Raw genomic sequence first — 26,509 nt, forward strand, 5'->3', positions numbered from 1 at the left:
AAAGAATCAATATAATAAACCACCACATACTCACCTTTCTGCCATAGTCCACGTAATCCCGAGTGTCCCACGGCGATCTCATGTGTAGAACAGTCACATCGGGAGATGCTCTTACGGCACCGCTGCATGAGAACCGCCTCACAGAGTGGTGGTACAGAAAGATCACCGGAGCTGATAAACTCTGATGAACTCTCATGGCTGGTCAGCGATACACTGACAGGAGGTAATCGCTCCCGCAGTATATCGCCGGCTGTCTTTGTGGGGTTGACGATTGATGTGGCTGCTCTCAAACATAAACCCCACTTGTCAGCACTACAGGGCGAGTGGGAAGAGCGAGGCTAAACACCAGATTTTGCACATCTTATAGATGCGCCTTTTCTGGGACGGCTGAGAGCTGATGTTTTTAGCCTGGGAAAAGCAAATATCTCTGGCCCCTTCCTAGGCTATTAATATCAGCCCGCAGTTGTCTGCCTAGCCTTTGCTGGTTAGATTTTGTAAAAAATGTTTCTGGGGTCCCCTTGTAAGATAGCCAGCAAAGGCTAAGCAAACAGCTGTGAGCTGATATTAATAGCCTGGGAACCTTTAGGGTATGTTCACACATTCAGGATTTCCATCCTTTTTTTTTCAGGACAGTTTTTTTAAAAAACTGCAGCTCTTGGCAGAAAACGCAGGTCCTTTTTTTGGTCCTTTTTTTGTCCTTTTTTGATGCGTTTTTTGATGCAGTTTTCTAGCCAGAGTGTGTGTTTTCTAGGAATTTTTTTAGGGTTAAAATGGCTGAAAATACCCTAACCCTACCCCTAACCCTACCCCTAACCCTACCCCTATTCTAACCTTAGTGGGGGAAAAAAAAAAAAAAATTAATTTTTTTTATTGTCCCTACCAATGGGGGTGACAAAGTGGGGGGGGGGTGTCATTTACTATTTTTTTATTTTGATCACTGAGAGGTTATATCTCAGTGATCAAAATGCACTTTGGAGCGAATCTGCCGGCAGATTCGGCGGGCGCACTGCGCATGCTCCCGCCATTTTGCAAGATGGCGGCGCCCAGGGAGAAGACGGCCGGACGGACACCGGGTAAGTATAAGGGGGGGAAATTAGGGCACGGGGGGGGCATCGGAGCACTGGGGGGGGCATCGGAGCACGGGGGGGGGCATCGGAGCACGGGGGGGCAGCCACACTCCGCCCACGCACTTCCGCCCGCTCCCCCGCACATCAAATCGCAGTAAAACCCGCAGATATATTTTTGATCTGCGGGTTTTACTGCGATTTTGACCTCACAATGGAGGTCTATGGGTGCAGAACCGCTGCGGTTCAGGAAAAAGAAGTGACATGCTCCTTTTTTGCCGCAGCTATTCTGAGCGGCTTTTTAAACGAAATTACGGATCATGTGCACAGCAGTGACTGTTTTCCATAAGTTTACATTGTTATGTACCCTGCATGGAAAACAGCTGCGGAACCGCAGCGGCAAAACCGCTGCGGTTCCGCAGTAAAAAACGCACTGTGTGAACATGGCCTTATGGCTATTGACTCCTGCCGAGAATATTACCATCAGCCCTCAGCTTTCCCTCTGCCGGCTATTAAAATTATGCGGAAGCCTATGCAAATTTTTTTTCCTTTAAAATTAAACAGTTGCTGTCTGGTTACAGCCTATGCGCGTTCGTTCTGTTAACGCTCCTACATAGGCTGGTGACAATGTGTTTGTCATGAAGGTGTCAGGCTGACATCTTTCAGCTAGGTGTCAATGACAGATGCTGACACCAAGCCCTAATCCCATTACCCTGATGCCACTGCATGAGCATGAAAAAAGTGGTGTTGAATCAAGAAATTAAATCACAGAACTTTTTTAAAATAACTTTATTTAGCTCAAAAAAAGCATTCATTGCTGTACAAAAACACATACTAAAAACGCGCCTTTTCTCAGCAGCGTTTTTTCCTGCCAAGAGATGCAGAAACATTGCAGAAATTTCTGCAAGCAAACACTCAACGTGCGCACATCGCCCAAAGCATCTCGGAATGAGGAAAATATGTGCTCAAGTGAGATGGTTGGCAGTGAAACACACCTTTTTATTAAACAACTAGATGGTTGCCCGATTCTAACGCATCGGGTATTCTAGAATATGTATGTATGCATGCATGCATGCATGTACACACATATATATATATATCTACTATATAAAGCTGAGTGTGTGTGTGTGTGTGTGTGTGTGTGTGTGTGTGTGGTGTGTGGTGTGTGGTGTGTGGTGTGTGGTGTGTGGTGTGTGGTGTGTGGTGTGTGGTGTGTGGTGTGTGGTGTGTGGTGTGTGTCCGGGATTGGCATCTGCACTGTCGCAGCTACAGCCACAAAATTTTGCACAGTCACACGTCTGGACCCCGAGAGCGTCATAGCCTACGTTGTGAGGTGAAATTTTAACCCCGCGCTTTCCAATTCACCAAACAATTTTGCCCCTATCTACATAATGGGGAAAAAAATGAAAGGAAAAGTGTTGGAGGCAAATTGACAGCTGCCAGATGTGAACAAGGGGGACTTAAAGAATGAGAGCGATGGCGCAAAAGAGTATATACCAATCAGTTGCTAAGGTGGGGCCCGGACATGGGATACTCACCACACACGGGGATATGAACACACACAAAATGCGCCACACACTACCAGATGCTTGAACACATATCACCCTCAGCACAAATTTCACCACACATACACCAACCTCGCCACATAAAAGTCGAAACACAAAAGTCGCCGCTCAAAACTCGCCACGCGCAAAACTCGCCACATGCAAAAACTAGGCTCACGCAAAACTCGCCACAAGTGCAAAACTCACCTCATGGAAAACTCGCCACACGCAAAACTTGCAAACGCGGAAAAATTGCCACATGCACAAAATTTGCAACACATGCAAAAGTTGCCTCACACAAAACTTGCACATACTCAAAAGGCACCAGACATAAAACTCACCACGCGCAAAACTCGCCACGCGCAAAACTTGCTGCACACAACTTGCTACACTAACCTGTCACACGCAACTCGACACACAAAAAGTTGCTACACGCATGTTGCCACACAAAACTCATCTCACAAAAGTCGCTACATGCATGTCGCCACACACAACTCAACACACAACTTGACAAACGAAACTCGCCCTAAAACACACACAAGTCTGGTATTAGCCTTCAAAAATAAAAATCTGGTTAATAAGCAGACAAACTGCAAGAGCAACAAATGTACCATATAGGAAATACAGCAGCTGTCAGTCACATGACCTGTCTATTATGTGTATGTGTGAGCTAATATATACTGCCAGGGGGAGGGCTTCCTGTTGGCTGGGGATTTATCAGGCTGCCAATTTATCTTACAAATACCGAGGTAAAAATACTGAGCAAATAACGTGTTAACGAGGTGTAATACAGGAGATCACACAGGTATATACTATATACAGGGGAGATGACACAGATATATACTATATACAGGAGAGATGACACAGGTATATACTATATACAGGAGGAGATGACATACAGGTATATACTATATACAGGAGGAGATGACACGGGTATATACTATATACAGGAGCAGATTACCTACAGGTATATACTATATACAGGAGATGACATACAGGTATATACTATATACAGGAGGAGATGACATACAGGTATATGCTATATATAGAAGATGACACAGGTATATACTATATACAGGAGGAGATGACACAGATATATACTATATACAGGGGAGATGACACACAGGTATATACTATATAGAGGAGGAGATGACATACAGGTATATACTATATATAGAAGGAGATGACATACAGGTATATACTATATATAGGAGGAGATGACACACGTATATACTATATATAGGAGGAGATGACATACACGTATATACTATATATAGGAGGAGATGACATACAGGTATATACTATATACAGGGGAGATGACAGCAGGTATATACTATATACAGGGGAGATGACATACAGGTATATACTATATACAGGAGATGACATACAGGTGTATACTATATATAAGGGAGATGACAAACGTATATACTGAGGTGAAAATGAAGAGGTGTGAGTGCAAAATGAGAGGAGTGAGGGAAAATAGTGTAGTGATCGGAAAATGACAGATGTGAGGTCGAAATGACAAGTGTTAAGGGGGAATGAGAGATGTGAGGGGGAAAATTAAAGATGTGATTGGGAAAATGAGAGGCGTGATGAGAAAATAAGAGAAGTGACGTGCTATAACTAACCACAGATATTTACTATGCCCAGGCAACGCCGGGCTCTTCAGCTATATATATATATATATATATATATATATATATATATATATATATATATATATATATATATATATATATATATATATATATATATATATATATATATATATATATATATATATTAGATATCTAATTATATATATTAGAATACCCAATGCGTTAATATAGGCCACGCAGTAAATATCACAGCCCACACAGTATATAGCAGCCATGCAGTATACCCCATGTTCCAAATTATGCAAATTACGTTTTTCTCGGATTTTCCAAAATGGTCGGTGCAAATGACAGTCAGTCTAATAAAAGCCATCACCCGTTAAGAGTATACATCGAATTTTATTGAAGAAACCTCCCAATGGTAACAGTATAATCTCCAAAATGAATAAAAACTCAAAATGCACTGTTCCAAATTATTAGGCACAGTAGAATTTCTATACATTTGATATGTTTTAAAGAACTGAAAATGCTCATTTGTGGAATGTGCAGCATTAGGAGGTCACATTCACTGAACAAAAAGCTAATTTAACGCCAAAACATCCTAACAGGCCAAGTTACATGTTAACATAGGACCCCTTTGATATCACCTTCACAATTCTTGCATCCATTGAACTTGTGAGTTTTTGGAGAGTTTCTGCTTGTATTTCTTTGCATGAAGTCAGAATAGCCTCCCAGAGCTGCTGTTTTGATGTGAACGGCCTTCCACCCTCATAGATCTTTTGCTTGATGATACTCCAAAGGTTTTCTATAGGGTTGAGGTCAGGGGAAGATGGTGGCCACACCATGAGTTTATCTCCCTTTATGCCCATAGCAGCCAATGACTCAGAGGTATTCTTTGCAGCATAAGATGGTGCATTGTCATGCATGAAGATGGTTTTGCTCCTGAAGGCACGTTTCTGCTTTTTATACCAGGGAAGAAAGTTGTCAGTCAGAAACTCTATATACTTTGCAGAGGCCATTTTCACACCTTCAGGAACTTTAAAGGGCACTACCAGCTGTTTCCCCATGATTCCGGCCCAAAATATGACTTCCACCTCCTTGCTGACATCGCAACCTTGTTGGGACATGGTGGCCATCCACCAACCATCCACTACTCCATCCATTTGGACCATCCAGGGTTGCTTGACACTCATCAGTAAACAAGACTGCTGGAAAATTAGTCTTCATGTATGTCTGGGCCCACTGCAACCGTTTCTGCTCGTGAACACTGTTTAGGGGTGGCCGAACAGTAGGTTTATGCACCACAGCAAGCCTTTGAAGGATCGTACACCTTGAGGTTTGAGGGACTCCAGATGCACCAGCAGCTTCAAATTACTGTTTGCTGCTTTGTAATGGTATTTTGGCAGCTGCTCTCTTAATCCAATGAATTTGTCTGGCAGAAACCTTCCTCATTATGCCTTTATCTGCATGAACTCTGTGCTCTGTTTCAGTCACAAATCTCTTCACAGTATGATGATCACAAAGTTTTCATGAAATATCTAATGTTTTCAAACCTTGTCCAAGGCATTGCACTTTTTAATGCTTTTCAGCAGCAGAGAGATCCTTTTATTTCACATGTTGCTTGAAACCTGTGGCCTGCTTAATAATGTGGAACATCATTTTTAAGTAGTTTTCCTTTAATTAGAATCACCTGGAAAACTAATTATCACATGTGTTTAAGATTGATTTCAGTGATCTAATGAGCCCTGAGACAATACTATCCACGAGTTTATTTGTAAAACAAAACAATTAAATCTTTATGACACTTAAATCCAATCTGCATAATAATTTGGAACACAGGGTATAACACAGCTCACGTAGTATGTAACACTGGCCACGTAATATATAGCACAGTCCACATAGTATCTAACAGTGGCCACAGTATATAGCACGCAGTATAGAACACAGCCACGTAGTATATAACACTGCCCACTTAGTATATAAACGCAGCCCACACAGTATAGAACACAGCCCACATAGTATCTAACACTGGCCACGTAGTATATAGCAGCCACGCGGTATCTAACACAGCCCACGTAGTATATAGCAGTGTGGGCACCATATCCCTGATAGATTATATATATATATATATATATATATATATATATATATATATATATATATATATATATATATATATATTAAAAAATAGTTATATAATCACCCGTCGGGATCCAGCGAACCTTTGGCAATGCGCGCGCGACTGCCGCCATCTTTCGTTCCCAGGATGCATTGCGAAATTACTAAGTCTTCTGGGCAATTTCGCAATGCATCTCTGGGAACGGAAGCTGGCGGCAGGCGCAAGCGCATCGTCGGACTACGGAAGGTGAGAAAAGCAGGTTTTTTGTTGTTTTTTTTAATTATTTTTAACATTAGATCTTTTTACTATTGATGCTGCATAGGCAGCATCAATAGTATAAACTTTGTCACACAGTGTTAATAGCGGCGGTAACGGAGTGAGTTACCCGCGGCATTAACGCGGTCCGTTACCGCTGGCATTAACCCTGTGTGAGCGATGACTGGAGTGGAGTATGGAGCGGGCGCTGACTGCAGGGGAGGGACTAATCGGACTGTGGCCGTCGCTGATTGGTCGCGGCAGCCATGACAGGCAGCTGGTGAGACCAATCAGCAGCTTGCATTTCCATGACAGACTGAGGCCGCAACCAATGAATATCCGTAATAGACAGACAGAAAGACAGACGGAAGTGACCCTTAGACAATTATATAGTAGATATATTGGCGATTTAGGTCTTTGAATATATTACAAATAAGTGGTAACAATTTGAGTACAGGTTACTTAAACGGGAACCAGCCAGGAGAACTTCACTACTGAACATACTTGGTCTGGCTGTGCAGTCCTAAAACAGCAGTATATGCTTTAATCCTTGTAGTGTGCCAACTGAGAAACCGAACTATGAACTCACATGCAAATTAGCTTAAAAGTGCTTTGGAGGTGTGTCTATGCGAGTGTATTGGGAGCACACCCTCTTTACAGGGAGCGAGTTTGCCTGCACTGATCAGCATGTGCCGATAATCTCATACACGGAGCGCAGGAAGCACGAATATACAAAACTGTACAACTCTGAGCTAATCAGTGGCTTGGTCCCTGGCAGTTTACAAGACTCATTTTACTCTCGTTTGTGCCAAGAGTTTTCCTCATAAACAAAGTTAATTTTAACCCCCTCATGACCCAGCCTATTTTGATCTTATTGACCTGACCATTTTTTGAAATTCTGACCAATGTCTTTATGAGGTAATACCTCAAGAACGCTTCAACGGATCCTAGCGGTTCTGAGATTGTTTTTTTCCGTGACATATTGGGCTTCATGTTAGTGGTAAATTTAGGTCGATAATTTTTGCATTTATTTGTGGAAAAAACGGAAATTTGGCAAAAAAATTTGGCAATTTTCAAATTTTGAATTTTTATTCTGTTAAACCTGAGTTATGTGACAATAGTTAATAAATAACATTTCCCACATGTCTACTTTACATCAGCACAATTTTGGAAACAATTTTTTTTTTTGCTAGGAAGTTATAAAGGGTTAAAATTTGGCCAGCAATTTCTCATTTTTACAACAATATTTACAAAACCATTTTTTTATTTTTAGGGACCACCTCACATTTGAAGTCAGTTTGAGGGGTCTATATGGCTGAAAATACCCAAAAGTGACACCATTCTAAAAACTGCACCCCTCAAGGTACTCAAAACCACATTCAAGAAGTTTATCAACCCTTCAGGTGCTTCACAGCAGCAGAAGCAACATGGAAGGAAAAAATGAACATTTAACTTTTAGCAACAATTTTTTTGTATTTTCCAAAAGGGTAAAAGGAGAAACTGGACCCCGAAAGTTGTTGTACAATTTGTCCTTAGTACGCCGATACCCCATACAGTCATGGCCAAAAGTATTGACACCCCTGCAATTCTGTCAGATAATACTCAGTTTCATCCTGAAAATGATTGCAAACACAAATTCTTTGGTATTATCTTCATTTAATTTGTCTTAAATGAAAAAACAACAGAGAATGAAGCAAAAAGCAAAACATTGATCATTTCACACAAAACTCCAAAAATGGGCCAGACAAAAGTATTGGCACCCTCAGCCTAATACTTGGTTGCACAACCTTTTGCCAAAATAACTGCGACCAACCGCTTCCGGTAACCATCAATGAGTTTCTTACAATGCTCTGCTGGAATTTTAGACCATTCTTCTTTGGCAAACTGCTCCAAGTCCCTGATATTTGAAGGGTGCCTTCTCCAAACTGCCATTTTTAGATCTCTCCACAGGTGTTCTATGGGATTCAGGTCTGGACTCATTGCTGGCCACCTTAGAAGTCTCCAGTGCTTTCTCTCAAACCATTTTCTAGTGCTTTTTGAAGTGTGTTTTGAGTCATTGTCCTGCTGGAAGACCCATGACCTCTGAGGGAGACCCAGCTTTCTCACACTGGACCCTACATTATGCTGCAAAATTTGTTGGTAGTCTTCAGACTTCATAATGCCATGCACACGGTCAAGCAGTCCAGTGCCAGAGGCAGCAAAGCAACCCCAAAACATCAGGGAACCTCCACCATGTTTGACTGTAGGGACAGTGTTCTTTTCTTTGAATGCCTCTTTTTTTCTCCTGTAAACTCTATGTTGACGCCTTTGCCCAAAAAGCTCTACTTTTGTCTCATCTGACCAGAGAACATTCTTCCAAAACGTTTTAGGCTTTTTCAGGTAAGTTTTGGCAAACTCCAGCCTGGCTTTTTTATGTCTCGGGGTAAGAATTGGGGTCTTCCTGGGTCTCCTACCATAGTCCTTTTTCATTCAGATGCCGATGGATAGTACGGGTTGACACTGTTGTACCCTCGGACTGCAGGGCAGCTTGAACTTGTTTGGATGTTAGTCGAGGTTCTTTATCCAACATCCGCACAATCTTGTGTGGAAATCTCTTGTCAATTTTTCTTTTCCGTCCACATCTAGGGAGGTTAGCCATAGTGCCATGGGCTTTAAACTTCTTGATGACACTGCGCACGGTAGACACAGGAACATTCAGGTCTTTGGAGATGGACTTGTAGCCTTGAGATTGCTCATGCTTCCTCACAATTTGGTTTCACAAGTCTTCAGACAGTTCTTTGGTCTTCTTTCTTTTCTTCATGCTCAATGTGGTACACACAAGGACACAGGACAGAGGTTGAGTCAACTTTAATCCATGTCAACTGGCTGCAAGTGTGATTTAGTTATTGCCAACACCTGTTAGGTGCCACAGGTAAGTTACAGGTGCTGTTAATTACACAAATTAGAGAAGCATCACATGATTTTTCAAAGAGTGCCAATACTTTTGTCCACCCCCTTTTTTATGTTTGGTGTGGAATTATATCCAATTTGGCTTTAGTACAATTTTTTTTAATGTTTTTTCATTTAAGACAAATTAAATGACGATAATAACAAAATTTATGTTTGCAATCATTTTCAGGAAGAAAATGAGTATTATCTGACAGAATTGCAGCGGTGTCATTACTTTTGGCCATGACTGTATGTGGGGGGTGAAATCGCTGTTTGGGCGCACGACAGGGTTTGGAAGGGAAGGAGCGCCATTTGACTTTTTGAATGAAAAATTGGCTCCAATCTTTAGTGGACACCATGTCGCGTTTATGTGCCTAAAGTTTGGATCTCCCCCACAAGTGACCCCATTTTGGAAACTAGACCCCCCAAGGAACTTACCTAGATGCATAGTGAGCACTTTCAACCCCCAGGTGCTTCACAAATTGATCCGTAAAAATGAAAAAGTACTTTTTTTTTTCCCACAAAAAAATTCTTTTAGCCTCAATTTTTTTCATTTTCACATGGGTAGTAGGAGAAATTGCCCAACAAATTTTAGGATCCATTTTATCCTGAGTACATCGATACCTCATATGTGGGGGTAAACCACTGTTTGGGCACACAGTAAGGTTCGGAAGGGAAGGAGCACCATTTGACTTTTTGAATGAAAAATTTGCTCCAATCGTTAGCGGACACCATGTCGCGTTTAGAGAGCCCCTGTGTGCCTAAACATTGGAGCTCCCCCACAAGTGACCCCATTTTGGAAACTAGACCCTCCATGGAACTTACCGTATATACAGGTCCTTCTCAAAAAATTAGCATAGTGTTAAATTTCATTATTTACCATAATGTAATGATTACAATTAAACTTTCATATATTATAGATTCATTATCCACCAACTGAAATTTGTCAGGTCTTTTATTGTTTTAATACTGATGATTTTGGCATACAACTCCTGATAACCCAAAAAACCTGTCTCAATAAATTAGCATATCAAGAAAAGGTTCTCTAAACGACCTATTACCCTAATCTTCTGAATCAACTAATTAACTCTAAACACATGCAAAAGATACCTGAGGCTTTTATAAACTCCCTGCCTGGTTCATTACTCAAAACCCCCATCATGGGTAAGACTAGCGACCTGACAGATGTCAAGAAGGCCATCATTGACACCCTCAAGCAAGAGGGTAAGACCCAGAAAGAAATTTCTCAACAAATAGGCTGTTCCCAGAGTGCTGTATCAAGGCACCTCAATGGTAAGTCTGTTGGAAGGAAACAATGTGGCAGAAAACGCTGTACAACGAGAAGAGGAGACCGGACCCTGAGGAAGATTGTGGAGAAGGACCGATTCCAGACCTTGGGGAACCTGAGGAAGCAGTGGACTGAGTCTGGTGTGGAAACATCCAGAGCCACCGTGCACAGGCGTGTACAGGAAATGGGCTACAGGTGCCGCATTCCCCAGGTAAAGCCACTTTTGAACCATAAACAGCGGCAGAGGCGCCTGACCTGGGCTACAGAGAAGCAGCACTGGACTGTTGCTAAGTGGTCCCAAGTACTGGGGAGGAAGACTGGGGGAGAAGGAAATGACAAAATGCCTGAAGTCCAGTGTCAAGTACCCACAGTCAGTGATGGTGTGGGGTGCCATGTCAGCTGCTGGTGTTGGTCCACTGTTTCATCAAGGGCAGGGTCAATGCAGCTAGCTATCAGGAGATTTTGGAGCACTTCATGCTTCCATCGGCTGAAATGCTTTATGGAGATGAAGATTTCATTTTTCAGCACGACCTGGCACCTGCTCACAGTGCCAAAACCACTGGTAAATGGTTTACTGACCATGGTATTACTGTGCTCAATTGGCCTGCCAACTCTCCTGACCTGAACCCCATAGAGAATCTGTGGGATATTGTGAAGAGAAAGTTGAGAGACGCAAGACCCAACACTCTGGATGAGCTTAAGGCCGCTATTGAAGCATCCTGGGCCTCCATAACATCTCAGCAGTGTCACAGGCTGATTGCCTCCATGCCACGCCGCATTGAAGCAGTCATTTCTGCCAAAGGATTCCCGACCAAGTATTGAGTGCATAACTGAACATTATTATTTGTTGGTTTTTTTGTTTGTTATTAAAAAACACTTATTTGATTGGATGGGTGAAATATGCTAATTTATTGAGACAGGTTTTTTGGGTTATCAGGAGTTGTATGCCAAAATCATCAGTATTAAAACAATAAAAGACCTGACAAATTTCAGTTGGTGGATAATGAATCTATAATATATTAAAGTTTAATTGTAATCATTACATTATGGTAAATAATGAAATTTAACACTATATGCTAATTTTTTGAGAAGGACCTGTACTCGAGTATAAGACGAGATTTTCAGCCCACTTTTTTGGGCTGAAAGTCCCCCTCTCGGCTTGTACTCGAGTCATACGCAGGGTTCGGCAGGGAAGGGGGAGCGGGGGCTGTGTAATTATACTCGCCTGCTCCCGGCGCGGTCCCTGCAGGTCCCTGCTTCTTCCAGCGCTGCAGTTTCTTCCTGTACTGAGCGGTCACATGGTACCGCTCATTACAGTAATGAATATGCAGCTCCACCTCCCATAGACCATTCTTCTTTGGCAAACTGCTCCAGGTCCCTGATATTTGAAGGGTGCCTTCTCCAAACTGCCATTTTTAGATCTCTTCACAGGTGTATAGAGGTGGAGCCGCATATTCATTACTGTAATGAGTGGTAACGGTGACCGCTCAGTACAGGATGAAGCTGCGGCGAGGGGGAACAGACCTGCAGCGACGGCGCCAGGAGCAGGTAAGTATGATGGGGGGCAGTGCGCGATATTCACCTGCTCCTCGTGCCATCGGAGGCGCCGCTGTGTCTTCTGCGTCCTCTGCAGTGACGCTCAGGTCAGAGAGCGCGGTGACGCGATTAGTGCGCGCCGCCCTCTTCCTGAACGTCGGTGCAGGGGATGGGAAGACACAGCGGCGGTCAGCGGTGGAACGAGAAAGGTGAATATGTAATTTTTTTATTTTTTTGAAATCGCAGCAACAGCTTTTTGGCCAAATATCTGTATGGAGCAACTTATGTGGCCATGTGCAGCATTATATGGGGCAGTTATCTGTATGGAGCATCTTATGGGGCCATAATCCACATTTGTGGAGCATTATATGGGGCAAATGTCTGTATGGGGCATCTTATCCGGCCATGTGCAGCATTATATGGGGGCAAATGTCTGTATGGGGCATCTTATCCGGCCATGTGCAGCATTATATGGGGCAAATATCTGTATGGAGCATCTTATGGGGCCATGTGCAGCATTGTATGGGGGCAAATATCTGTATGGGGCATCTTATCCGGCCATGTGCAGCATTATATGGGGCAAATATCTGTATGGGGCATCTTATGGGGCCATGTGCAGCATTGTATGGGGGCAAATATCTGTATGGAGCATCTTATCCAGCCATGTGCAGCATTATATGGGGGTAAATATCTGTATGGGGCATCTTATGGGGCCATGTGCAGCATTATATGGGGCAAATATCTGTATGGAGCAAATATCTGTATGGAGCATCTTATGGGGCTATGTGCAGCATTGTAAGGGGCAAATGTCTGTATGGGGCCATGTGCCCATTATATGGGGCAAATATCTGTATGGGGCATCTTATCCGGCCATGTGCAGCATGATATGGGGCAAATATCTGTATGGAGCATCTTATGGGGCCATGTGCAGCATTATATGGGGCAAATGTCTGTATGGGGCATCTTATCCGGCCATGTGCAGCATTATATGGGGGCAAATATCTGTATGGAGTATCTTATGGGGCCATAATACACATTTGTGGAGCATTACACGGGGCAAATGTCTGTATGGAACATCTTATCCGGCCATGTGCAGCATTATATGGGGCAAATGTCTGTATGGGGCATCTTATCCGGCCATGTGCAGCATTATATGGGGGCAAATATCTGTATGGGGCATCTTATCCGGCCATGTGCAGCATTATATGGGGGCAAATATCTGTATGGAGCATCTTATGGGGCCATGTGCAGCATTATATGGGGCCATGTGCAGCATTATATGGGGCAAATGTCTGTATGGAGCATCTTATGGGGCCATGTGCAGCATTATATGGGGCAAATATCTCTATGGGGCATCTTATCCGGCCATGTGCAGCATTATATGGGGGCAAATATCTGTATGGAGCATCTTATGGGGCCATGTGCAGCATTATATGGGGCAAATGTCTATGGGGCAAATGTCTATGGGGCATCTTATCCGGCCATGTGCAGCATTATATGGGGGCAAATATCTGTATGGAGCATCTTATGGGGCCATGTGCAGCATTATATGGGGCAAATATCTGTATGGGGCATCTTATCCGGCCATGTGCAGCATTATATGGGGGCAAATATCTGTATGGAGCATCTTATGGGGCCATGTGCAGCATTATATGGGGCAAATATCTGTATGGAGCATCTTATGGGGCCATGTGCAGCATTATATGGGGCAAATGTCTGTATGGGGCATCTTATCCGGCCATGTGCAGCATTATATGGGGGCAAATATCTGTATGGAGCATCTTATGGGGCCATAATACACATTTGTGGAGCATTACACGGGGAAAATGTCTGTATGGAGCATCTTATGGGGCAAGGTGCAGCATTATATGGGGCAAATGTCTGTATGGGGCATCTTATCCGGCCATGTGCAGCATTATATGGGGGCAAATGTCTGTATGGCATGTCTTTGTGAGGTAAAACATTTCCCTGCCTGTTTTTAAACAATGTTTTACCTCACAAAAATCATTTGTGACCCCATGCTGTTTTGTCTGTACACTTTTCACTTCCTCGCCTGCCCAGGAGATGTGGTATGATCAGACCATGTTCCTGCACGGTCAGACACGGTCATTACACAGTACACAGCAGGGGTACATTTAGAAGATTATCTCAGCACAGGAACATTTTATCTAAACAGATCCAATTGTGGAAGTTATTATTATTCAAGATGTATTGATTATAATGAACTTAAATTAACTTTTTTATGGGAAAACCCCTTTAAATCAGGAGAGAACAACTGACGGAATAGAAAAGGAAGAGTAAAAGGAAAAGGGTTTGATTAATAACTGCAGCATTGAAAACTAAAAGGCATCTATTTCCATCTCCAGGCTCACATTACACAGGCATGTCCTTGAAGATATACATAGGCCCTTGTTATCCGGCATACTGAAGGGGAAAAAAAAAAAAAAAAAAAAACTGCCGCTGTTACATTCTGCCGTGAAGATTCCCCACAAAAAAACAAATCCTTGAGTACAAGTCCAATGTTACTGGGAACAAAGAAAATCTGAACACACTGTCTAAGTTTCTGATTTTTCTAGATACTGAAGGAAGTAAAGTTAGAGGGATCAGAGATCAGGGTTTGTCATCGGCCAAAAGAAAGCAGCTGCAAAAAGAAGCATTTCGCTCTGAAGCCTCCATGAATTCTACGACAAGCCATCCATTTCAGGAAGAGATGCAATGCCTTAAATCCCCACTAGTGGCGCTGCAGGGGAACTGAACCCTTTTTGGAATGAAGGGAGGCCGCTTACAGCACTCACTAGTTGTGTATCTGATACATACCGTATATACTGGAGTATAAGCTGAGATTTTCAGCCTTTTTTTGCTGATGGCAACCCTCTTGGCTTATACTCGAGTCATACCCAGGGGTCGGCAGGGGAGGGGGAGCTGTCTAATTATACTCACCTGCTCCTGGCGCGGTCCCTGCAGGCTCCTGGCGCCCCAGCTTCTTCCTGTACTGAGCGGTCACATGGTACCGCTCATTACAGTAATGAATATGCGACTCCACCTCCCATAGGGGTGGAGCCGCATATTCATTACTGTAATGAGCGGTAACGGTAACAGCTCAGTACATGAAGAAGCTGGGGCGCCGGGAAGCTGCAGCGCTGGGGAAGCAGGTGAGTATAACGGGGAGGGCAGCGCTGCGCGATATTCACCTGATCCTCGTTCCAGCGCCGCTCCGTCTTCAGCAGTGATGCTCAGGTCAGAGGGCCGATGACAATTTTCTAAACTTTTGCCAAATTTCCAATTTTCAAACTTTTGTACCCTTAAATCAGAGAGAGATGTCACACAAAATAGTTAATAAGTAACATTACCCCCATGTCTACTTTACATCAGCACAATTTTGGAAACAAAAAAATTGTTAGGAAGTTATAAGGGTTAAAAGTTGCCCATCGATTTTCCATTTTTCCAACAAAATTTACAACACCAAATGTGAGGTGGTCCCTAAAATCAAAAAATGAAGTAACATTGGGAGGGGAAGGGGGCCAATATAACAGAAAATGCCCAAAAGAATTGGGGGGTTTCCACTGTTTAAGTACATTAGGGGGTCTCCAAACGCAACATGTCACCACCATTGATTCCAGATACATTTGCGTTCAACAAGTCAAATGGTGCTCCCTCCCTTCTGAACACTTTGTGCCCAAACAGTGGCTTTTCCCCACATACGGGGTATCGGCACACTCAGTAGAAATTGCACAACAAATTTTGTGGTCCGTTTTCTCCGGATATCCTTGTAAAAATAAAAAAAAAAAATTGGTCCCAAAGTAAAATTTTGTGAAAAAGTAAAGTGTTCATTTTTACCTTCGACATTGTTTTTGTTCTCATGAAGCACCTGAAGGGTTAATAAACTTCTTGAATGTGGTTTTGCGCACCTTTTGTGCAGTTCTTAGAATGGTGTCACTTCTGGGTATTTTTTATTTTATTAACCCCTCAAACTCACTTCAAATGTGAGGTGGTCCCTAAAAAAAATGGTTCTGTAAATTTTGTTGGAAAAAAAAAATGAAATAGTCAACTTTTAAAGGGAACCTGTCACCCCGAAAATCGCGGGTGAGGTAATCCCACCGGCATCAGGGGCTTATCTGCAGCATTCTGTAATGCTGTAGATAAGCCCCCGATGTTACCTGAAAAAGGAGAAAAAGACGTTAGATTATACTCACCCAGGGGCGGTCCCGCTGCTGCTCAGGTCGGATGGGCGTCTCCGGTCCGCTGCGGCGCCTCCTATCTTCTTTCCATGACGTCCTCTTCTGATCTTCAGCCACGGCTCCGGCGCAGGCGTACTTTGCTCTGCCCTCTTGAGGGCAGAGGATAGTACTGCAGTGCGCAGGCGCCGGGCCTCTGACCTTTCCGGCGCCTGCGCACTGCAGTACTATCCTCTGCCCTCAAGAGGGCAGAGCAAAGTATGCCTGCGCCGGAGCCGTGGCTGAAGATCAGAAGAGGACGTCATGGAAAGAAGATAGGAGGCGCCGCAGCGGACCGGAGACGCCCATCCGACCTGAGCAGCAGCGGGACCGCCCCTGGGTGAGTATAATCTAACGTCTTTTTCTCCTTTTTCAGGTAACATCGGGGGCTTATCTACAGCATTACAGAATGCTGTAGATAATCCCCTGATGCCGGTGGGATTACCTCACCCGCGATTTTCGGGGGTGACAGGTTCCCTTTAACCCTTATAACGTCCTAACAAAAAAGATCTATGTTTCCAAAATTGTGCTGATGTAAAGTAGACATGTGGGAAATGTTATTTATTAACCATTGTGTGCGACATCACTCTCTGATTTAAGGGTACAAAAATTAAGTATGAAAATTGCAAAAAAAAAAATTAAATTTGTCAAATTTCAATTTTTTCATAAATAAACGCAAGTTATATTGAAGAAGTTTTACCACTAACATGAAGTACCATATGTCACGAAAAAAAAAAAAGAAATGTCAGAATCAATGGGATCCGTTGAAGCGTTCGAGTTATAACCTTAAAGTGACAGTGTCAGAATTGTAAAAATTGTCCTGGTCATTAAGTACCAAATTGGCTCCATAACTAAGGGGTTAAAATTTGTTTCAGTCTCAGGACCTTCTATAATGTTTCATCATTCACCAACAGCAACCATCTTAACAGTAGAGACAGAAAAACTTAAATTTACAGAGTGAGTAAGCTTATAATAACTGAAAAGCCCTTTACATTTGGCTCTTGGCCTCGTACGCTCGGGACGTTATTGGTTCTCAGTCTCATTTATGACTTTTGCAGCAAGAACTGATTTGTGCAACACGAGTTAGATCTGCAGAGACCCGGATATCGATTAATTATGTCCTAAATTGCTCGTCTTATAACGACCACTGCGCTGAAACACCTGGAAAAAACGTGGCACTTACAGTGTGAGCACATCTCCAACGGGTAGCTTGCTTCATTTCCCTGCAAAAACAAACAAAAGAAATGGTCAAGATTAAAAAGTGGGAGAAAAAAAAAGGAAGCCTATCAAAAACCTCTACAATTGCTGTTTTTACTGGAAGTAGATAGTGTTTTTTTTTTTGTTTTTTTTTACTGTGGACTTAAATTTCATTTTGCATTTCCTTATTGAAAAGGATTTTTATCTGAAAGTCACGGGCTGATGCTGCAGCATCTACGTTATTTTTCTTGCTTCTGCTCCAAATCAGGGCTGTGGAGTCAGAGTCGGAGTCATGGAAATTGAGGAGTCGGAGGTTTGGCTTACCGACTCTACAGCCATGGATTTTAGCATGCTCCATAGATCAGCAGAACCTGGTTTTTGCAAGCCGCTTTCTACCTGTGGCAATAACCATGTGTACCTGGCCAAGAGCCATATAACCCATATCGGAGGTACTGTGTATTTAACATTTATGTGCATGTATGTCGCCCATTACAGATAAAAACTGATTTTGAACGCCTAGTTCAGTGATGATCATACATTGTATAGTAAAGTGGGCATGTATCTGCACAGATTTAGACAAATAAAGATGTCTTGCATTATTAGCGAGCCCCATGGCTGCTCAGGTCGCCTGATGTGTACGTATAGGGCCCGGCTTACATATGGGAGCAGGGACTCCAGATTGTGCTTCAGCGTGAGGAGCCATACTGCGCTCTGCAGCTTGGTGTAAGTGACTGAACAGATGTCTGCGCAGACGGCCCCCACCCCAGAGGCCGGAGCGCTCCTCTTATGTGGAAGGATTCCCCTCCACATATCACTTTCCAAATCTGTGCAGAAGGCCAAGCGATTGCACATACGCGGCAAGTTCCGGGGACTGACACATAACCCGTGCCTATATAGGACCGCGTCATAAGCACGGCGGCCACAGACTGAGGAGCGAATCAATACCATTTACAGCGGGCGCTGCTGACAATCGCATATCACACACAGTATGGAAAGCAGGAGACTGCAGACATCGATAAATAAATATACATACACACACACACACATTGGTATAAAACCATATAAAATTAGCAGTCTGCCAGTATGACAGAACCCGCGCAGGGGATCGTGATCTGCGTTGACACTAAGGCTGTGTGCACACGTATGCTTTTTTTGTGTTTTTATAGCAAAACGCAAAAAATCTGCATTATGCATCCCATCATTTAGAATGCATTCCGCAATTTTTGTGCACATGATGCGTTTTTTTTTCCCGTGGAAAAAAAAACGCATCGCAGTAAAAAACACAGCATGAACTAATGGAGAGCTGCGCAAGTCATCTGACCGCCGCTTCCAATCACAGGCTGCAGTGGTCCCAATGCTGGTTTAACAGCGACAGCTCTCTGTGCAATCGCAGACCACAGAATGGCCTGCGGAGGATTCATGTGGTTGTTGGCAGATGAAGGTCATGTAGGTTTATTTTTTTCCCAGCTGCAAGCCACCAGTGAGCTTTTCAAATTGCCTAGACACCCCCGTTATGGCTACATGTGCTCAGGAGAAGTCAACTTATAAATGTTTGAGACAGGTTTTGTTAGTAAGATACATAACCCATCCACCCATGTATGATCACTGTCCGACCCCCTGGCCCCCCTCCCCCCCCACACACACGCTAGGATGGGGACGAATGAGTGTATCCCAATATTCCCTGGGTGACAAGCAATAGACATGTGTAACCACTGATCAATGCACATATATATTAGTATGAAAGCATCAGTGTGCATGTGCGACCACCATTGCCGTAAACCGTGGCGGCGCAGGGGTCAGGGATGTACTCTACCAACTGATTCACCAAGGAAGGAGTCCTGTGTGTATCAGTGGTCATAGTACGTAACCTTGGCATAGATTTTCCTGAGGATTGCGTCTCCGATGCAAAAATAAAAATAAAAATAAGAATCTTGAAGTGAGCGTTGCTGCACAGACCCTTTAAGACCCCAATAACTAACATTAATCCACTATTACTACCTGGTGTGTAGTGGGTTGCCGGAGTAGAGGGCCATACTTTTATCTTGGGTGTCATTCTCCTGTAATGTGACCAATTTATACACAGCACGTCCTCCTTACATGATACTACAGCTGCTTATATCCACAAATGCTGCAAAATCGAGGAAAACAAGCTGCGGCCTCAAGGAAAGAAGACACTTGGGAGTTTATAGCTACACAGGAACCCCTTACATAGGCCAAGAGGTTAATGTGATGGGATGAAAAAAAATAAAGAAATAAATACGGTACCTTTACAGGCTGCTTTATTGGTCCCCAGCCAAATAGATTGTGACCTTATTACTTTTTCCCCCCATTTGTAAGATTTTAATTCCCCTAAATCAAGCGGTGACCTTTAGCCGCTGAATGGCTGTAAGTGAGATGTGTGGATACAGGGATTGTGCGAGTAGTAGGGTGGTGGGGTGTGGAACGCTCAGGCTTCCCCGTGCAATTCTCCGTATTCCTTTCACAGCAGCGTCTCAGTAACGCGTTCTGCAGTCAGGGGAGATTCTCGGGCCATGCTGTAATGTCTTCATGTTACATAAGGTGTAGAATCTCCTTACACACCTGTTTACATACAGAAGTCTACCTGCAGCTAGAACACATCTCCATTCATGAGAAGGCGTGCGACTTTACAACACAAAGTACTGTGCAAAAGTTTTAGGCAGGTGAGAAAAAAAAACAAAAAAAACCGCAGAGTAAGAATGCTTTCAGCAATAGAAGGGTTTGTTTACTTTATATTTGGTTCGATAAAAACAAACATCTAAATCAAATCAGTAATTGGTGCGGCTGCCCTTTGCCTGCAAAACGGTGTCGATTTTAGGTACAAGTGGACAAAATGGATTTCTGTTTCTCATTTAGTAACTTTTCATTGATAATGTAAAGCAATTTTATTTGGCAAGATTTTTAGGCAGGTGTAGGTGGGGGAAACGCACACACACCTCTTGGCCCTCTTTCGGGTGATAATGCACTGAGCCCGTCCGTCCTGGTTTTTTTTTTGCCTCCCCGGGAATCAGCTCCTTATGCTCAGCCAATCTGAGTGTTGAGGTGTATGAAGGAATCGGGAGGCACTTGACAGCTAGTACAGGCACCTTATGGCTAAACCCTTCACATGGGCTACTGATTGGACTACAACAGACATTAAGTGGTTAAAAAAAAAAAAAAAGGTCCGATTGCTCTCAACTGCTCCACAGTTAATCAATGAAGAGCTCTACAGAAAGTGTAAGGTTAGCTGCAGCCGTCAGGAGTGTCAGACACTTTGACCCCGCAGAACTGCTGACAGCGCCAGATAGCAGTATTAATAGGAAAATGACGTTAGTTTCTGGAGCGTGTTGATCTAGAAAGAGCTCGGAAGGGGTGTTTTAACACTTAAAGGGAATCTGACAGCAAGATGTCAGCCCTCAAACTAATTGTATGCACATGTAGCTCTTTTAAAGACAAGTCCAGCCATACAAGTCTAAAGAAAAGTCCAGCCATACCATTACATGGCCTGTCCGGTCTCCATTACTGAGAAAATCACCGTTTGAATTTATATGCAAATAATGGTGTAGATCTGAAGCCTCCGTCACTCCAGCTCTATTCCCCACCCAGCGCCAAACCCTCCTCCTGCTTGACTGACTGCCTCTATGCTGTGCGACTTCAAACAAAGGAGCAGTCAGTCAAGCAGGAGGCGGCAAAACGGGGCAGACGGAATAGAGCTGGGGTGACACAGGCTGCAGATTCTAAAGCCTTATTTTAAAAATAAATTAATATTCCAAACTGTGTTTGGTGTTTAAGTCCTGCTGACAGATTCCTTTTTAGTGTCTTCTGCTAAGAGTGACAGCTCAAGGTTCAACTCTGTACAGCTGTCCCTTAAGAGCAGAAGTGAGGTATTGTGAGGCCTCCAAAAGGAACTCACCAGATTAATACTGCGCAAATCACAGCTAAGGAATGTCTCGGCTGACTGGTCTCTGTCCCAGTTGACTAACAGGCCTTGTCTTAAAGTATAAAATACACTAGCGAAAAAAGGGGAGCATGAATACCAAAACATGTAAAAAAAAAAAAATATATATATAAATATTTTATTATATTCCCAATATCAACAATAACATACAAACAAATACATGACAGAATACATAAAAAATTCCAACATGTGGAGAGGAGGAATACCAACCAGTACACTAATAGTAGGACACAAGTCCACAGTAAGACCTGGGTAAGTATCAAGGGTCACCGAATTATCAATCATCCTACAATGAGGGGTCATTTCTCAGGGACCACAGCCCCATATCATCAGCTTTGAGAAAGCGATCACGCAAAACGCACGTCAGGGGCTGTGCGAAGGCCACACAGCAGTCCAGACCTATTATGGGCGAGTTCATTTTGCCTCATTGATAAGTACGAATATGGAATATATCGGCCGACATGATGATATGGGGCTGTGGTCCCTGAGAAATGACCGGGGACCTGCCTAAATCAGGCAAGAGATCATCCCCACTTTTTAAAGTAGCTTGACTAAAATGCTCTAAATCCAGAAAGTAATTTCCAGACCCTTTAAAGCATGTTGTGGATGTCAGTTCGTGTCTCGACACCATGCTGTGCACTGATGAGGCGCGGTGGCATAGGGCATTCCCTGAGTTTACTGTTACTGTCCTGAAGTTTGGTGCAGAGCACAAACCTGAGCGCGCTCTTCAAGGAATCGCTCCACCAACGCACACGCCTGATGTAGAACTCCTCACTAGGCCCCCAAGACTGGAGAAACAAGCAGATACGGAGGCAAGAGAAACATAAGAGGGGAGAGCCTGTGGAAAGTATATATACACAGCTTAAAAAATGTAAGGGAACACAGGCACTTAAACTTTGCAGATCTCATTCGGAACAGTTATGAACCATACGAGACTGGTGCAAATTAAAGTGCCCTTTATTCAAAGGAGCTGGTGAGATGTTCCCTGGAGAGGTAACAAGACAACCCCCAAAAAGGAAATGGTGGCTACAGTTACACTGCTTATCCTTCTGCAGTTCTGCCAGTGTCCTAATCACTACTAGTAGCAGGAGGCACACGTGCCACAGATAGTCAGCTCATCCAGGATGGCACATCCATGTAGTTGTAGCAGAAAGGTTTGCCATGTCTCCAAGCGCCGGTCAGCTAGACTGGCCTCACCAGAAAAAAGCAGAATTTGCAGATCTGGTATTGGTACCATTAGAGATGAGAGTAGGCTCATACTGAGGACAAGACAGACATGGGTCTTAAGACGACAGTGATCAACCAGCATAGGATGTTTGGCGATGGTCTGGCTACCCCATGGAGGGTCGCATCAACCTTTAAACAGTACTAATTGCAGATTAGGTCCAGAAATGAAATCCTGATAGCCAATATCAGATATAATAGTGGGCTCTGTGATCCTCCTGGTGTAAGACATTGCTTGCTATCACATGGCCCAAGTTTGCAGGCAGTTCCTAAATTATGAAGGTAGTGATTTATTCACATCTGGTGAACATGAGGACCAGACAATTACAACGAAGATCCTCTGGGATATTATCACTGCGTCAGATGCCGCCAAGTAGCGCTACAGACTGTTCAGAGGCTCAATGACACTTTTTCCAGGTCAGAGGAGATCCCTCAGGACACCAAAGGCTCATCTGGGACAAGCCCAGACAATGAAAAAAGCATACACACACGGGGGCCATACAATCACATTATGAGCTGCCGTGACAACGTTCAGAGAAATTCCATCGGCCTGTGGTTTTACGTGAATTTTCAGTTATTTAGACTCCAGCTTGGAGTTAGTTCGTGTATTTGTTCTACTGCCCGTTGATTCACCATTTTGTTCCCAAACAATTCATAATGGCATTTCAGACAATCATCTATTCATAGAGATCAGACGTGTGATTTTCAGCATGCCCTTATGTTTTTGTGAGCAGCATATAGTAAATCAATAGGAAAGTCTCCACTAAGCCAGATCACAATGTAGCTTTGTATATAGCAGTCACTTATTATACAATGTACGACTGCAAGAGACCCAAGAGTGCGGGATAGTTGTTGGGTTAAAACCCGACGTGCATGGCTTAGGGTATGCGCAGACGATCCAGAACTGGCAGCGCTTTGGACGCAGCGTCTCCGCAAGAGAAATTGACATGCTGCGGTCTGGAGAGGCGCGCCAAGGGCTTCTGTGGATGCATAGTGGACATAGGCTTCCTTAAAATCCCATCCACTACGCTGTAACATCTGGACGCTGTGGGTTGGAGGACACTGTACAAGTACGCAGTGTCCAAACTGCAGCGTTTACTGACCGTGATTTATAAGGGTATGTGCTCACGATCAGACTTCAGCAGCAGATATCACTGGACCCAGCGCTGTAGGACTGTTCTGTGTAATAAACCTTCTCCTACCCAGAATGGTCTTGTGCGGCGTCCATCCAAACATCTGAAATAGGTACATTACATATAATGGTTAACCGCATACAATAGTCTGTAAGAATGTGTACTAGGGAAACTGTACCCCCCCACAATGGCAGGGATTATAAAAGGTTCCGAAAATACAAGGAAACAATGTAGCAAACATTAGCCTGACACTATGCCCTGTGTTTAGAGGTAATCTGTCAATCATTCCTGCTGGGCACGGATCGGGCAGAAGGAATCACAGCCTGGTTGCCCAATGTCAGATGGATCTTCTATTCTGAAACGCTGCAGAATCTAAGGAGTGAAGAATAATAATCTTTCTTTTTATATAGCGCTAACATATTCCGCAGCGCTTTACACACATTATCGTGCGAAGCCGCAGAGAATTCTATGGAGAGCCATGGACAGCACAGCACTTATCTTCATTTTAGGGGGAGAATCTCGGAACCTGAACTTTGCTTCATCTACAGATTATAACGACAACTGTCACATGTCGGACAGAACTGCAGACATAAAGGCAATGGGGAGGACATTGACAGTTCCCTATCCCAGCCCACGAAGGCTTTGCCCGGTTGAGCATTCATGCGTTTTCAATGGGGAGAGAACACTTCTGGCAATAGCTTATCTCACCGGAAAACAGAAGGATCAGACATTGCGATCCCACCTGCCCCAGCTTCCTTCTTTCCAGTGATCATTTATGGCGGTAGGGTTGGGAGCCTCACATCTGACGATCAGCTGGTACTGCCACCTTTCATCTGTCTAGGGGACCTGAAGATTGCCAGATATTACAACACGCCAGGGCAGGGGGCAATAGAGAGGGACAGATCGTGTCCTATATGGAGATCCTGAAGCTTGTCCATCTGCTGCTCACATGGAGTCCTGTTTGTGTAGGGAAATGTGAGCCGGCTGACCTTGGTATTATCCTGGCAGTGTAAACGCTGGAGGAAGCGGCAGAGCCGGGGCCTTGGGATGTTTACCGGCGTCCATTCATACACAGAGGTGTGCAAGATAACAATTGCCACCGCTAATTATTTCCTGGCACACTGCCACACAGACAAACATGGCCTACTCCACAGGCCTTTTTCCATTCTGTTTCTAGACATTCTAGTGCTAATCTGAGCAATGTGGGAAACCCATCACATCCGAGCGTCGGGAATAACCAAGCAGGAGGCCGGGCATCTCTGGGGCGTCCTCTACGCCGGTGCTCCCCAGCCGATAGTACAGTCATCCTCTCCTCGCACCGGGGATGTCAAGCTACTGAAACAAAGGCTTAAGAAAACACATCCAATAGCGGTCACTACCGTCAGCCATCTTAACAGAACTATGCACACCCGGCTCATGTGAGCGTGCACCTGTGCTCCGTAGTAAGACACTACCACACCCCTAAATTGGCAGTGTATTGCTTCAAGAACATTCAGCATACCAATACTTTCCTCTGACAACTGCCATTAGGGGACAATCGGCTGGCCCGGGCAAAGTCAGATTTGCACCTGGGTATTTTTTTTTTTAAATTTCTGTACAGTGCATGTATTAAAATGTCTAGGTACCGCTGCCTTCTATTCCCAGCGCAGTCCCGAGCCTCTCCGACTAGGACCGCAGATCTCACGAGCCCTTGGGGTAGGTTTCCACAATCAGCTAATGCTGCGGGAAGGACACTGCGTACATCTGCGGCATCCAACCCGCAACGGCCAGATGTTACAACATAGTGGATGGGATTTGAAGAAATCCCATCTCCACTATGGGTGCACAGAATCCTCCAGCTTCCCTGCGGAGACGGACATGCGGTGCATCTTTCCAGACTGCAGCATGTCAATTTATCTTGCTCCGTCTCCACAAGATAAATTTCCCGTCCAATGTATTGGGCGCGGTGATCCCGCATGGTTCAGTGAACACATGAGCAATCACCTGCATTCAAAGCCGGCAGCGCTTTGGATGGAGCGGACATGTGCTGCGTCCAAAGCGCTGACGATGACTTCAAGGTTATGTTTCCATGGTCAGTAAAGTGAGGCAAGTGGAAGCAGCGCTCAGCCTAAAGGTACCGTCACACACACACACAACGATTTCTTTAACGATATCGTTGCTTTTTGTGATGTAGCAACGATATCGTTAACGAAATCATTATGTGTGACAGCGACCAACGATCAGGCCCCTGCTGGGAGATCGTTGGTCGCTGGGAATGATCAGGACCTTTTTTTTTGGTCGCTGATCACCTGCTGTCATCGCTGGATCGGCGTGTGTGACGCCAATCCAGCGATGTGTTCACTGGTAACCAGGGTAAATATCGGGTTACTAAGCGCAGGGCCGCGCTTGGTAACCCGATGTTTACCCTGGTTACCCTAGGACTTCGGCATCGTTGGTCGCTGGAGAGCTGTCTGTGTG

The 26,509-nt window shown here is 44.1% G+C and overlaps 1 protein-coding gene across 2 annotated transcripts in view; it reads right to left on the reverse strand.

The window, feature by feature from the left end:
- Positions 1-26,509, reverse strand: part of PPP3R1 (protein phosphatase 3 regulatory subunit B, alpha) — a 97,471-nt gene that overhangs the window by 17,987 nt on the left and 52,975 nt on the right. For both annotated transcript variants that reach the window (XM_069768736.1, XM_069768735.1), the window contains one exon: positions 17,727-17,766. In XM_069768736.1, coding sequence (XP_069624837.1) covers positions 17,727-17,766 — 40 coding nt within the window. The remainder of the gene's footprint in view (positions 1-17,726; positions 17,767-26,509) is intronic.

This window comes from Ranitomeya imitator, chromosome 5, assembly GCF_032444005.1.
Source record: "Ranitomeya imitator isolate aRanImi1 chromosome 5, aRanImi1.pri, whole genome shotgun sequence".
NCBI lineage: Eukaryota > Metazoa > Chordata > Amphibia > Anura > Dendrobatidae > Ranitomeya > Ranitomeya imitator.